General features: G+C 48.3%; 1 protein-coding gene across 3 annotated transcripts in view; it reads left to right on the plus strand.

Moving 5' to 3' along the window:
• Positions 1-13,384, plus strand: part of dennd1b (DENN/MADD domain containing 1B) — an 88,033-nt gene that overhangs the window by 25,856 nt on the left and 48,793 nt on the right. For all 3 annotated transcript variants that reach the window (XM_076151390.1, XM_076151389.1, XM_076151391.1), the window contains exons 4-5: positions 7,972-8,021; positions 9,097-9,216. In XM_076151390.1, coding sequence (XP_076007505.1) covers positions 7,972-8,021; positions 9,097-9,216 — 170 coding nt within the window. The remainder of the gene's footprint in view (positions 1-7,971; positions 8,022-9,096; positions 9,217-13,384) is intronic.

Below are 13,384 nucleotides of genomic sequence, written 5' to 3' on the forward strand. Positions count from 1 at the left end.
CTATTTCAAATTTTTTGCTGTTTTAGATAGGAGATCTGCCTGAAAGAGAGCATAAATGCTTCCAACAGCAAAGTAGAGTCAGCAGACACTTCTTCACTTAGTCTTTTAGTGGACTTGATGTGGAATTCTCTCACATTTGGGTCCATTTTGTCTCTGGTTTTTCCTTGAATTCATCACTGGTTCCATTTCTTTTCCCCCCGCTGCACTGAAAAGCATTTTGAACTCAGACCATAAAACCAAAACCCTTATTAGCTGGTTGTGCTTTTGGTCTGCTGTAGTTTCCAGTGATGTTTCCATCCACTGGAAGTTCATACTTGAATAGCTCACAGGAGGGAGAGGACGCCTTCTCTTTGTCCTTGATCCAGTCGTGTGACGTTCAAGGCCTTAAGGGTCCAGAGTTACAGATCTAGTTTCAGCATAGAGGTTTTATATTTGCTATATAGGTGAGATACACTCACACACACACGCCTGCGTGCATACCTGGCAGGTGTTGGCAAGTGCTTGGAGAGCCCTAAGAGATCAATTTTTCACCCTCAACACCTTCTGAAGAAGCGGCCTGCTAACGTGGGACAATTGTTAACCAAAATATCTTCCCACATCCGCACACACACACCCGACACTGAAGGGGTCAGCGGGAATGGAGAAACTGCTAAGGGAAAGAAAGATGAACCCCTCCATCCCTCCGTCCCACCCCCCCCCCCCCCCTGGGTCCCTGGCCTGTGAGCCCGGGCAGGATCGAGTGAGAGGAGCGAGCAGGAATGTGAAAATGTGAAAATGCAACGCCCCCATGTCAGTTTGAAAGTGCACCTCATCAGCTCTTATGTCCCCCTCCACCTCTCTCTCTCACTCTCTCTCTCTCTCTCTCCACTCCACACACACACACACCTCCACCCCCTCTCATGCAGCTCTGTTGCTTTGGTCCGACTCTGAAGGCCGTCCTTATTACCGGCACAGAGCGCAGGTCAGAATGGCAAGCCGGCAGCATACTATTAAAGCCTAATGAAAGGAATCTCTGCAGGGTCTGAGGGCTGCGGCGGCCAAAGGAGGCTCCGCTCCAGCCCATTGTTCTTCTGCTGCTCTCCTCGCTATTCCATAGTTTATTTTTTTTTAAATCAGGCATCTCTGCCATCTTCCCCGTCGCCGTGCCTGTCACAGCTTTTGGTCTCCTTCTCATTTTCTTGCTTTTTGTTCCTTCTGTTCTGTTCTGTTCTGTAGGTCCGTCTCGTCCTCTCACCTAGTCTGCGTCTCTTTTTGTGTGACTCAATCCGTGCTGATACCAGGAGGTGTGTTTAGAGGAACACAGAGTACCTCTAAACAGCATTCGCCTTAGATAATTGCTAGTAATTACACACACACTCACACTCACACACAGAGGAGCTGACGCTGGGCTCTAATAAGACACTGCAGGATGTCATTCTAGCTTGTTTGACGTGACCAGACACTCGCCTCATCATCTCTCGTGCTGCTTCTCATCTCTTTTTACTAAGTCGTATTAACGTCCGTATCACTTCCACATTTTACAGGCACATTTACTTCAGAGGAACAAGTTCAGCACATCGTGTCTTAATAGAGGCAGTTTCTTCCCAACATGATAGGGTCTTAATGTGTTTGTATGTATTTGGGGAACGCCCCTCCTCTCTCCTCTCCTCTCTCTCTCTCTTTCTGTTCTTTGCCACCACGGCGTCACATCTGGTAACCTTCAGTATCTGGGGCACATTACCGCAGAAACAGGAAGCTGTTGAGGAAGTGTCTTATTAAGAGATATCAGATTACAGACAAAATGGGTGTGTGTGTTGTCCGTTTCCCTCTAAATGTGTTTGTATTTCTTGCATGTTTGATGCCAAAAGTTATTTTTTCCCTGAGTCATTTGTTTGCTTGTTTTTAATTCGCGCGTCTACCAAGGTTTCACGCCATAATATATTTTTATGCTGCATTTATTTGTTATTTCCCCCCCATTTCTCTCTCTCTGTAACTAAGGCTCAGCTGTCCTTGTGCCGTTACACATTGCAAATGAATGCATATCCATGCAAATTCTTCAAAAAAAAGAAAGGATGAGAATTTGAATATTTTGCTTAAAGCTGCACCCAGGTCGACCCTGCCATTCGGCATTTGAAAGCAGCGTGTCTGTTTGAATACTGAGGATCTCTCTTTGTCATGTTCGCCAGAGGGGCTGGGTGAGCGAACCAGCACCGGCAGGATGGGCAGAGATCGGCTGGGTAGCTGCACACAGACTGACTAATTGGGGAAAGGGGGGGCGGAAGGGGGGAGGACGAGGGGATGAGGGGTGTCGGCAAGGGTGAGGAAGAGTTGGGGAGCGGCGGAGGGAAGGGGGGGGGATCTTAAGATGACAACGGTGGGGGGGCAACGGGGCGCTGGAGGGAGGTGAAAAAAGGACAAGGATAGCACATGGATTGATGGAGGGAGGGAGGGAGGTGATGAAGAGGGCACGAGAGCATGTGAGAGGAAGGGGTGGAGGAAGGGTGAGGCGATAGACACCGGTTTGCAGCGCTGACGTGCTAGTAGCCCCGCTGACAGCGTCGCTACACCGTAGACGATGCAAGACGCCGTGCGTGAAAATCTCCTTCACGCACCACACGGCCGACACGCAGGAGCTCCGGTGCCTGGAGTTGTTTTGTTTGTTCTAATAAGAAAACAGTCCCTCGTTTGTGCTCCTCGGCGTCTCGTTCGTCGAGGTAACATGTCGTATTCAGTGTGATGAGCGATGGCCTGAGAAGTGTGACATCATCGGCGTGACTTTACAACCGATTCCTTCCGTTCTGATCAGAGCCAGTTGGGTTAAATTGTGACATACAAATTCATTTCGAAATGTTTGAGCAGGTTTATGTCTCTTTGGACTCATTGTCACATCTTATCGCTATAGAGACAAGATTTGGCACTTTGTCAACGAGGAGTGATCACCTGTTTATTTTGCCTAATTGTCACCACTTTGCTCCACTCAACACACACACACACACACACACACTTGATTACCATGAATTTGCATACGGAAACACAACGTCATTGAAATTTAGCATGAACTAGTTCATCAAAATGAAGTGGAAAATAAGTCGGCACGTCACTATGAAATGATGAATAACTTTGCCGTTCATCTGCAGCCAGCAGGTTCGACGTCTTTTAAGTCAAATGTTTGCACGATAATGGAACGTGCTTATGTATAGAAACGCTGTTATAAATGTAAAGAAGTGCTTTGATGGGGCTGCCAGGATGTGAGGTCGGCGTGGAATGGGTTAAAATGGGTTGAAACACACACACACACACACACACACACACACACACACACACACACACACACACACACACACACACACACACACACACACACACACTCCTTTTAAAGTCAGCTACTTTTGCAGCTGTACCAGTGGCATATTTAGAAATTTTCCAGCCACCAACCTCCATCCTGCTAAAGCTGCGTGCTGTGCTGGAGGCTCTGGGGGCTCTGGGGGCCCGGCAGCACTGAGCGAGGCCGAGCTGCTCTGGGTAGCCGGCGAGATTGATCTGGCTGCAGTAGCCGGGGGAATATAAAGCAGGACAGGGGCTTAAAGTCTGAGTCCCCCAAGGGAGGAGTCCTCGACGTATGGGGAGGGAGGGAGGGTGGGGGGACAGAGCGAGCTGCCTCTCTCCCTCTCTCCCTCGCTCCCTTGCTCCCTCCTTCCCTCTGCTGTTGTGTCCATCCCTTCAATTCCTTCCTTCCTTCTCTCCTTCGTCTCTCCTCTCTTCTTGCCTTATGCTCGTTCCCTCCGTCTCTGTGTCCCTTGATGAGCCCTTTTAGTTTTCTAACGTATTTTTAGCATTTTGCCCTCTCCCTCTCTCTCTTTCTCTCTCTCTCTCTCTCTCTCTCTCTCTCTCTCTCTCTCTCTCTCTCTCTCTCTCTCTCTCTCTCTCTCTCTCTCTCTCTCTCTCTCTCTCTCTCTCTCTCTCTCTCTCTCTCTCTCTCTCTCTCTCTGTGTAACTCTTCACCGTCTCGCCTCCACATTTCCCCCCCTAATGCTCCTCTGCCTCTCTCTTCCATATTTATTAACATATGGGAAAGTGCATTTTGCTTGTGAAGTTCACACCCAAAATGAAACACCAAGGCTGATGCTGAGTTTAGTGTTTAATCCATTTATAATGGCGGGATTTCTTTCGCTGGTTAACATCATTCCATCCACCGGCTGCGGTCTCCAAACTTGGTTTTTCCCCGTTTTTAATGATGGCGAGAGCTTTGTGGGGCCAGAGGGGAGGTGCACATTACATACAGAGGGATCATAACATCACTCATGTGTCAAGTCCTCCCACTAGGGCCGCAAACCAGTGTTTGCATTATCAATTAATGCATTTGATTTTTCTGTACCAAATTAATTGGGTGTGATATCAAATGTCAAGGAAATGGTGATTAATGCCAAACAAACCCACACACACACACACACACACACACACACACACACACACAGGCTGCGGTGAAATTGCTTATTTTGTCTGAGATGGTGTTAAAGATATTACATTTCCAATAACGAAACAGCAAAGCAGCGATGTCTCACATTTCATAAGCAGCAAACGTATTGCATTTAACTTCATAAATGACTGAAAGGGTTATTCCATTTAAAGAAGAGTTATTGTTGAATGTTCTGCTGCTGCGTCTTCAACCATAAATCAGTCCATAACAATTACTGCATACATAATCCAGATGCAGTGTGTGTGTGTGTTTGTGTGTGTGTGTGTGTGTGTGTGTGTGTGTGTGTGTGTGTGTGTGTGTGTGTGTGTGTGTGTGTGTGTGTGTGTGTGTGTGTGTGTTTTTGTTGCTCTTTCCCTCTGTACCCTGTGAGAGAGTGTGTGTGTGTGTGTGCGCAAAGCTGCTGTGTTGTGTGTGTGTGTGTATGTGTGTGTGTTGTGCTGTGGTGATAGCAGGATCGTCCGCTGGGGGAACCAGGAGCATTCTGTCTCACTGAGTGATACCCCTGTCTCCACTCACCATAAACAACACACACACACACACACACACAGACACACGTGTGGATGCATGCACGCACCAGTGTCTGCCAAGCCCTGCCTAGCAGCAGATTCCTTACCCCCCCTCCCCTCCACCCCCCTACCCCCCTTGTGAAGCTGCAAATATATTAGCTGCCTGTTATTCTTTTGTCTTGGGAAAAATGGCAAACAGTGGGAGTGCACGTGTGTCTGAATGTGTGTGTGTGAGAGAGGTTGGGGGGGGGGGGGACTTAGTGTACTACGAAACAGTAGAAGACCCCCGCCCCTGCACCACCCTTTGTGCCATTTCTGTTTAGATGTCCCCATGGTGTAGCACCCAGTGAGGCAGGGAGAGAGCCAGTTAGCTGGGATGGAGGTATGATGAAGGAAGAGGACACACACACACACACACACACACACACACACACACACACACACACACACACACACCCAAGCCTTTATTATGATTTACATTGCGCCCAGTTAAAGCCATTTTTCGGCTCTTTGGTTTGGGGGATTTCTCTAATATTTTTATGATGTTTCACTCTGTGTGTGTGTGTGTCCTTCATCTGGATGGTTTCACAACAACTACACAGTGTGTCCCGTCACCAGAACACCCGTCAGTAATCTGGACATTGTCTCTAAATATAGAAGCTGTCTCAGAATCAGCAGTGAAGTCTGTGCAATGGACAAAGACAGACGAGGACTGAAGTCTTCTGAGTATATGGTGTCATCATCTCAGACTGAAGTGGAGAGACGCATAGCTCCTAATGTATATACACACATATAGCTTGTTTGCTGTATGTCACTAGATCCACATACACACACACACACACACACACACACACACACACCATTTCCCAGTGGTCCTATATGTGATCACAGGCGCCGACTGTCACTCACAGCACATCTACCTGATGTGGGCGGGGCAGCGACAACTCACGAATCTGGCAAGTCAAATGTTTTTATTTGCAGAGAAAGCGCACGCCTGTGTGTGTGCTCGTGTGTGTGTGTGTGTGTGTGTGTAAAAGAGGTGTGTGTGTGTGTGTGTGTTTGGGTTTGCGCGCCATATGCAGTGCGCCAGGGAGGCTCTCTGGAACATATTGGTGTGCGTACATAGTGGTTAATAATAGTAGCAAACACATAAAGCAATGGCAGCTCTGATGTGTGTGACAGTTTTACAGCCTCACATGCCAAGACACACACGCACGCACACGCGCACACACACACTATCCCACAGCTGAGACGGAGACCTCCTCTGCCACCGAGCCCTCCGTCTTTGTTGAGTTCTCAATTTTATCACAGATCCTGATAAGTAAAAACAACTGTTTGGCACCCACCCGCCCTGCCTCGCCTCCCTGCTCCTCCCCTACACTCCATATGTGGCTACACACACACACACACACACATACCGTATATCCTAGTCAAGCTCAGCCACCCTCCTACACACACACACACAAACACACATACAAATGTACATGCTTAGCCACCCCCTCAGACTGAATCCACGAAGTCCTTGAAGCAAGCAGGCACTCACATACATAATCCACTCAAATGCACACACACACACACACACACTCGCACACACACACGCCTTCTGTCATAGCTCATTGTCGGCGTTGCTGGCTCGTCTGTGGCGATGGTTGTGTTGTGCTGGGGTGGCAGCTTTAAGTTTTGACGTGGGGGGCTGGGGGGGGGGGGGTGCGGCAGAGTGGGTGACTGCTCCCCCACGGTGATGTCTCAGCACCAGCACGCAGCAGCACAGCGGCGCCGCACGACTCCCAGCCTGTCGTCCGGATCGCTCCGTCTCTCTGGGGGGAGTGAAGACGAGCAGGGAGTGGGAGGGAGGGGAGGGGAGGTGGGGGGAGTAGGCTGAGACAAGAGGGAAGATGGTGGGACGGCGGTGGCGGCGGCGGCGGCGGCGGCGGCATCATTCTCGGGTCTCCCAGACATCTCCAGTCAGGGAAGAAGAAGGAGACAGACGTCAGGCTGCGGGGCCGAGCAGACAAGGGATCAGCCGGAGAGCCGGGCAGAGGCGGGCGACGGCCACAGACGCCTGGATCTTTGGTGTCTGCCCCAGCTGAGGTCTCTCACCCAGAGACGAGCGAGCACAGAGGGGACCCCGGTGGTGCTTTGGTGGCGGTGTGTGTGTGTGACTGGTGTGGAGCGGCTCACCCATATGGTGCTCAGCTCTCGCTCTGCTCCCTGTCTCAATCCATATGCCACCGGTGGAAAGGTGCCCCCCACCCACCCTGCTTCAAGAGCATGCAGACCCTCCTCCCCTCCCCTCCTCCCCTCCTCTCCTCCTCCCCACATCGCCAATCCACATGGGAGGTGTTGGGAGGTAAAGCCCTCAAGGCTTGTACCCCCCTCCTACCTCTTAACCCCTCAGAGCTGCTTAGCCCATTGTCACTACAATCTGCCACCATAGCCTCTCTCTCTCTCTCTCTCTCTCTCTACCTCTCTCTCTACCTCTCCCCGTCTCTCTCCCTCCCTCCCCCTCTCTCTCCCCCTCTCTCCGTCTCTGTCTCACTCCTCGTCCTTTTGGCACCCGATAATCGATGAACTTATTAACTGCTAATTATTCAAGCTGAGGATCAAGGATGCCTCTCCGTCCCTCAGCAAAGGGGAAACCTTCCCTCTCTGCTCTGCCAAATCAAGTGCTTTATATTGCCCATTCATTTGGATTAAGTGCGTTTAGTGCTGCTGCTGTGTGTGTGTGTGTGTGTGTGTGTGTGGCTGTGGAGATCTTGTCAGATCACTATCAGCAGTGTTTAACAGTAATCCTCATTTTGTTCGGCCAGTTGATAGTTCCCCTTTAGAAGAAGCCCAAGAGATTACTACGTTGCAGGAGACAGTTTGTTTGTTTTCCTTGTGCTGTGTGCTTGATGATAAATCTCTCTCTCTCTCCCTCTCCCTCTCCCTCTCTCTCCCTCTCTCCCCCTCTCTCCCTCTCTCCCTCTCTCCCTCTCCCCCCTCCCCCCCTCTGTTCTGGGTTCTCAGGAGGTCCTTCAGACGATACCAAAGTTCTGCTTTCCTTTTGACGTGGAAAGGTATGATTCCTCTTCCGCTTTACTTCCCCATATTTTAGCCTTCCTTGCAACACACACACACACACACACACACACACACACGCACACGCACACGCACACTCAGCTCTTCTCTGACTTTCAAAGACATATATGCATGAAAAAGGAAATGAGATGATTGTGTGTGTGTGTGCATGTATGTACATGTGTGTGCGTGTGTGTGTGTGTGTTGTGAATCACAGTTGTGTTATGGTGAGCTGCAAATCACCATCAGCACTCTGTAAACCCACGTGACTGTTCACTGACAGTGTAGTGATTTATTGTGGGTATTTGCTCGTTTGTGTGTGTGTGTGTGTGTGCGTGTGTGTGCGTGTGTGTGTGTAGGGTTTCTGCTCTTAAAGCTCCTCCTTCACACAGCGCACACTCACTGTAACTGCAAACAATCCAATGTCCACTAAACTCCAACAATGGAAAATTCAATGATGAAGATGATGATGATGATGATGACGACACACATTTATAATGATAATAATGCTGATGAAGATGCCGAGCTGCCTAATTAATGTGCTGTGCCCGGTGGAATGTTAAAGGAAGTGCATCATCTTGTGCATAATATATAACACAGATCTGACCAACAGCTTCCTGCTCACTAAAGACTCTCATGGTGGAAATATGGAAGTATGGAAAATGACATGTAGCAAGTCCAGAGAGAGAGAGAGAGAGAGAGAGAGATAGGGGGAGAGAGAGGGAGGGGGAGGGAGAGAGGAGAGAGAGAGAGACTGTAGATCTTTCACTGAAGCTGAGCTGCTGCCATCTAGTGGTGGAGGTATATACCTGCATTTACCTTAAGCGTACTGAGCTTTTTCTCTATTTTTCCAAACAAACATATTGGAGAAAAGTGAATATTCAGAGAGTGAAACAGAATTAATTTCAAGTCCAGTGAGATAGAATTGATTTGTTATATTTTATTTCAAATTTACATTCAGAATTAGACCTCATGCTCGTATGATTTTCTTACCCTGTGGGGGAGTTTGGTTAATTTGTGTGTGTGTGTGTGTGTGTGTCTGTCTGTGTGTTTGTGTGTGTGTCTTGTCCTCAGGGTTTCTCAGAGTCCAGTGGGGCAGAATTTTACCTTTGTGCTGACGGACATCGACGGCAAACAGAGGTTTGGTTTCTGCCGACTCACGCAAGGCTGCCGGGTCTGCATATGCCTGCTCAGGTAACACACGCACACACGCACACACGCACACACACACACACACACACACACACACACACACACACACGGCTTTCCCTTTTTTTCTGGGACGTTAAGACTATGATGTGGACAAATCTCTCCTGTGTTCTGTCTGTCTGTTCAGGATCACAGAGAACAAATAAGCAGTTTTCAGTGCGACTGTTCTCTTTCATCCTGGTTGTTATAAAATTAGCATTTAAAAATATATAAAAACACATTTATCCAGGTTCAGTAAATCACACAAAGCCAGAGTCAAAGCAAAGCAAAGCAAAAAATCAACTTCTCACTTTTTGTCAGCGAGAGAATATGCAGACAATTATTTTATTGTTCGCCTCTCTGAGATAACTGCAGATGTTTCGCCTTCATAATTGTTCCGACTGATTGTTCGATATTTTACATATTAGCATTTTTATTTCCTCAGTGATGGAGACATTAATCTCCCACATCTTAAAAGTGAACACACGTTTCCCTGAGCCGATACTCTCATTGATCCTGGCACGTCTGAACTGTGCCAGAATAACACATTTCTATTCTCATCTGCCCACACAAATATGTCAGACACGTGCCTGCAATTATCCAAAAGTTCCGCTGTTTTTTTTTGATTTTTCATAGGTGGATTTTTATTTTTGATTTTTTATTCCCCCCCCCCGCTGTCAAATCTCACAAGGAACAAGCTCAAGTCCAAATCTCCTTCTCTTTTGGATAATTACTCCACAACAAAGGCCATTATGATTTAATTTGGGTGTAATTGCGTGTTGACACAACGCGGTGATGTAATTACCTCGCTGTGACTGAGAGCGAGCACGCAGCCGCCGCCGCTGCTGCTGCTGCCGCCAGTCTCAGCGGACCCTCTGGCTCGCTCACCTCAGAGATGCAGGGCCTCCATTTTACACGCAGCGCCGACCAAACCGACACAAAAACAAACACATTTAATATGAACCGTATTATAAAAAAGAAGGAAAAGTTAAGAAAGTAAAAAAATAAAGGAAGTGAAAGCCTTTTTTCTTTGTTGGCGTAAATTAGGACTCCTATCACCTCTCTGTGCGTGAGTGTGTGTGTGCGTGTGTTTGTTGTGGGCTGTTGATGGACAGTCGTGGTTTGTCACTGCCCTGATGAGGCGGCTATGAAGAACACACACCCTCCCGTAACACACACACACACACCACCCACCCCCAACCAGCTTCCACGGCCTTTGTTTCTCCCTCCCTCCCTCTCTCTCTCTCTCCCTCTCTCTCTCTCCCTCTCTCTCTCTCTCTCTCTCTCTCTCTCTCTCTCTCCCTCTTCTCCTCGTTACCCGGCTACTGCCACAGCGCGCCGGCAAAGACGCGCTCGGCCCATAATTATGCATGAAGCTTCTCTGCCAATTAGCAGAGGCTCCCCTGTCCCTCTCGCTGAGTTCGACATGCTAATTCATTTGACATATGATGTATAAAATTCATTATGCATTCTGAGTGGCTTGCATGGCTTCCTTCATTTATAATAAAATAACATATAGAAAGTTTTTTGTTTATTTAAATCTCTGCCCGTATGTGTGTGTGTGTGTGTGTGTGTGTGTGTACTTTTTCTTCCCCCGTCGCCTCATCTTAAATAGAGCACAGCAGCACCGTGTGGGGGGGGGAAAGGAGACGTGGAAATACTCTACACATGCATTTTCAGATATATGTCGTAGATGAAATGTGAGAAATGTGCAAATGAGACGCTCGCATCTAATCTCAGATTTGATCCGTCGGTCAGTAGTTTATTATTCTTCAAAACGTCTTCTACTTAATCACATGCAGGACAGTATGGATATGAAACACTTTGGTTTAGTGTTCAAATGTAAAAACAGAGGAACTTTGGGGGAGAAAATGATAGAATTCCGTTTTTTTAGTTTTCTTGTCTTATTGGAATCTTTTCTTTTTTTCCCCCCTGTGGATTTTAAAGGACGAAAAAAAAAGTAATTAAAGCAGTTTGTGTGTCTGTGCGATTGTCAAAGTGCGGGTCTGTAAAATTGTCGCCTGTGCTTACAGGAGGAAATGCCTCAGCGAGCGGGACAGTTTTATGTGGACGGCTCTTTGTAGTTCTGTCCGCCTCAAACCTTCCCCCCCCTTTTTTTGGGGGGGCGGAGAGAAAAAAAGACGAAACAAAAAGCCAAGTTTCCTCTTTTGAAGCTTTTATCCCTCATCTGTTCTCACGTTGGTTGGTTTTCTCAAAGGTGTTCCCCTGGATTCCTCCCGGGATGATTTGAGGCGTTTCAGGGCTGCTTCAGTCATTTAGCCGCTCTCTCCAGATGACGCTTCCTTCCCTCTACTTAACCTCCCGACCCGCCAAAGTAAAGGAAAGTAACGGCGTAATGAAATCTTCCGCCGAGCCGTCTACAAAGTGTACGATGACTTATGATTACGGCGGCGGCGGTGGTAGGGGGGGAGGAGGGTGAGGAAGATTTAAGAGCCATTCAGGGAAAGCGGGGAACAACAGCTTCATGCCCAACAGGTCCTGATACAGTACGAAGGAGGGATCTGACAGTTTCACTACCGTGGTGTACAGATTTGTGTTATTAAAGCGTATATATTTTGTGCAGATGTACACATGCGAGCTCCGTCTCTCCGTGCCGTTAGGTGGTCTGAGTCTGGGCCGCAGATTAACGCGTCAGCTCCTTGAGTACATGGCACTTTGAGAAGACGTGTGTTTAAAATGGCAGGAGTGATTACGGTGCCCCCACGCACCCCGACGCTGCGGTGATGGATGTCTCTCTCTCTCCCTCTCTCGCTCACTCTCTCTTTCTCTATCGGAGGATTTGCAAAGCACAAACAGATCTGAGCAATGAACTGTGACGAGTAGGAGTATCTCTCTCTCTCTCTCTTTCTCTAAGCGTTCCAAACTTTAACTTTGCATCAACAGAGAGATAGGGGAAGAGAGATGAAGGGCAGGGAGGGGAGGGGGGGATAGGCAGAACAAAACAATACACCTTTAAGTTAATCCTATTTCCTTTGAATATAACCAAACCCCATCTCTGTCTCTTCCGCTAAGACGTTGGAAGTCTCCTAATTTGTGCTCGGCCGCCTCTCCCAGCGTTTCCTTCTCAAATAAAGGATTTACGGCACCTCTGCGTTGCCGCGTAATGACTGTGAGACGTGCGCGGCCCGACGGCTCCCCTGACAGCCACAGTCCTATTTACATCCCCTTCAGCTGTGAGAAATGAGGGATTAACGTCCAGGAGCCTGGGTTTTAAACAACTTGCCACAGAGGAGGAAGGATAACGCAAATCCTTTTCTTCTGTCTCTCGCTCTTTAAGCCTTTATATCAGGATGAACTCCTGCCTGTAAGAGCCTCATGTAAACTGCAGATAGGTGTTTTTTTTTGGAGTGTTTGCGTGGCAGAGATGGGTCTTCGGGTTGATATCCGGTCAGCGTGTGAATTAACATATGCATGTTAGATGTGAGAGCGGGCAGATCCTCATGCAGATGTCGTGGATATTGGCATGTAAAGAGGCTGATTGTTTCAGACTAATGGTCACTCAGCCTCTCTGATTGCCGCGCTTGGCTGCACTTCCCGGGAACGCGGCCCTGTCGCAGCCTCCCCCCCCCTGACCCCTCCCCTTCATTGCGGATTTAGCGATATGAAAATTTGCATGGGGTTCACTTTATTGTCTTCTTATTGTCTGTTAATTCCAGTCTACAGAGCAGCCAGTGACCCATTGCCCTGGAAACTTGCGCGCGCCGCTCTGCCCCTAACCCCGAGCCTCGGCCACTTTAACTGCCTTATAAAAACTGGCCTCGCTCACTCCATCGCTCCATCGCTCCATCGCTCCATCGCTCGCTCTCCAAACCCTGCCGCTCTCACTAAGCAAAGGGAAATTGAAAATATGTTGGGCTTTCTTCGACTGCTTGAGTTTGTATTTAAGAGCGTGTCTACTTATTAAAAACAACAAATTCTTACCAAATTCAACCGGCAAGCTCCGTTTTTTTTTTGATTGATTGATTCATTTGGCTGCTCATTTGTGCTCCCCCCCAACCCGCCCCCCTCTCCTCTCTCCCCCCCCCCCCCCCCCCCCGCATCCAAAAGCAAAGTTAATGAAGCATCAACAGGAGTTACTGCGCTCGTCTAGCTGCTTCTTATCTGGAGTCATTATTTATAACGTGTTCAAAAATGCATGTTTAAAAAGCCCAAA

Source organism: Genypterus blacodes, unplaced genomic scaffold (assembly GCF_046128005.1).
Source record: "Genypterus blacodes isolate CSIRO-AG114 ecotype Tasmania unplaced genomic scaffold, CSIRO-AGI_Gbla_v1 ptg000054l_1, whole genome shotgun sequence".
Classification (NCBI taxonomy): domain Eukaryota; kingdom Metazoa; phylum Chordata; class Actinopteri; order Ophidiiformes; family Ophidiidae; genus Genypterus; species Genypterus blacodes.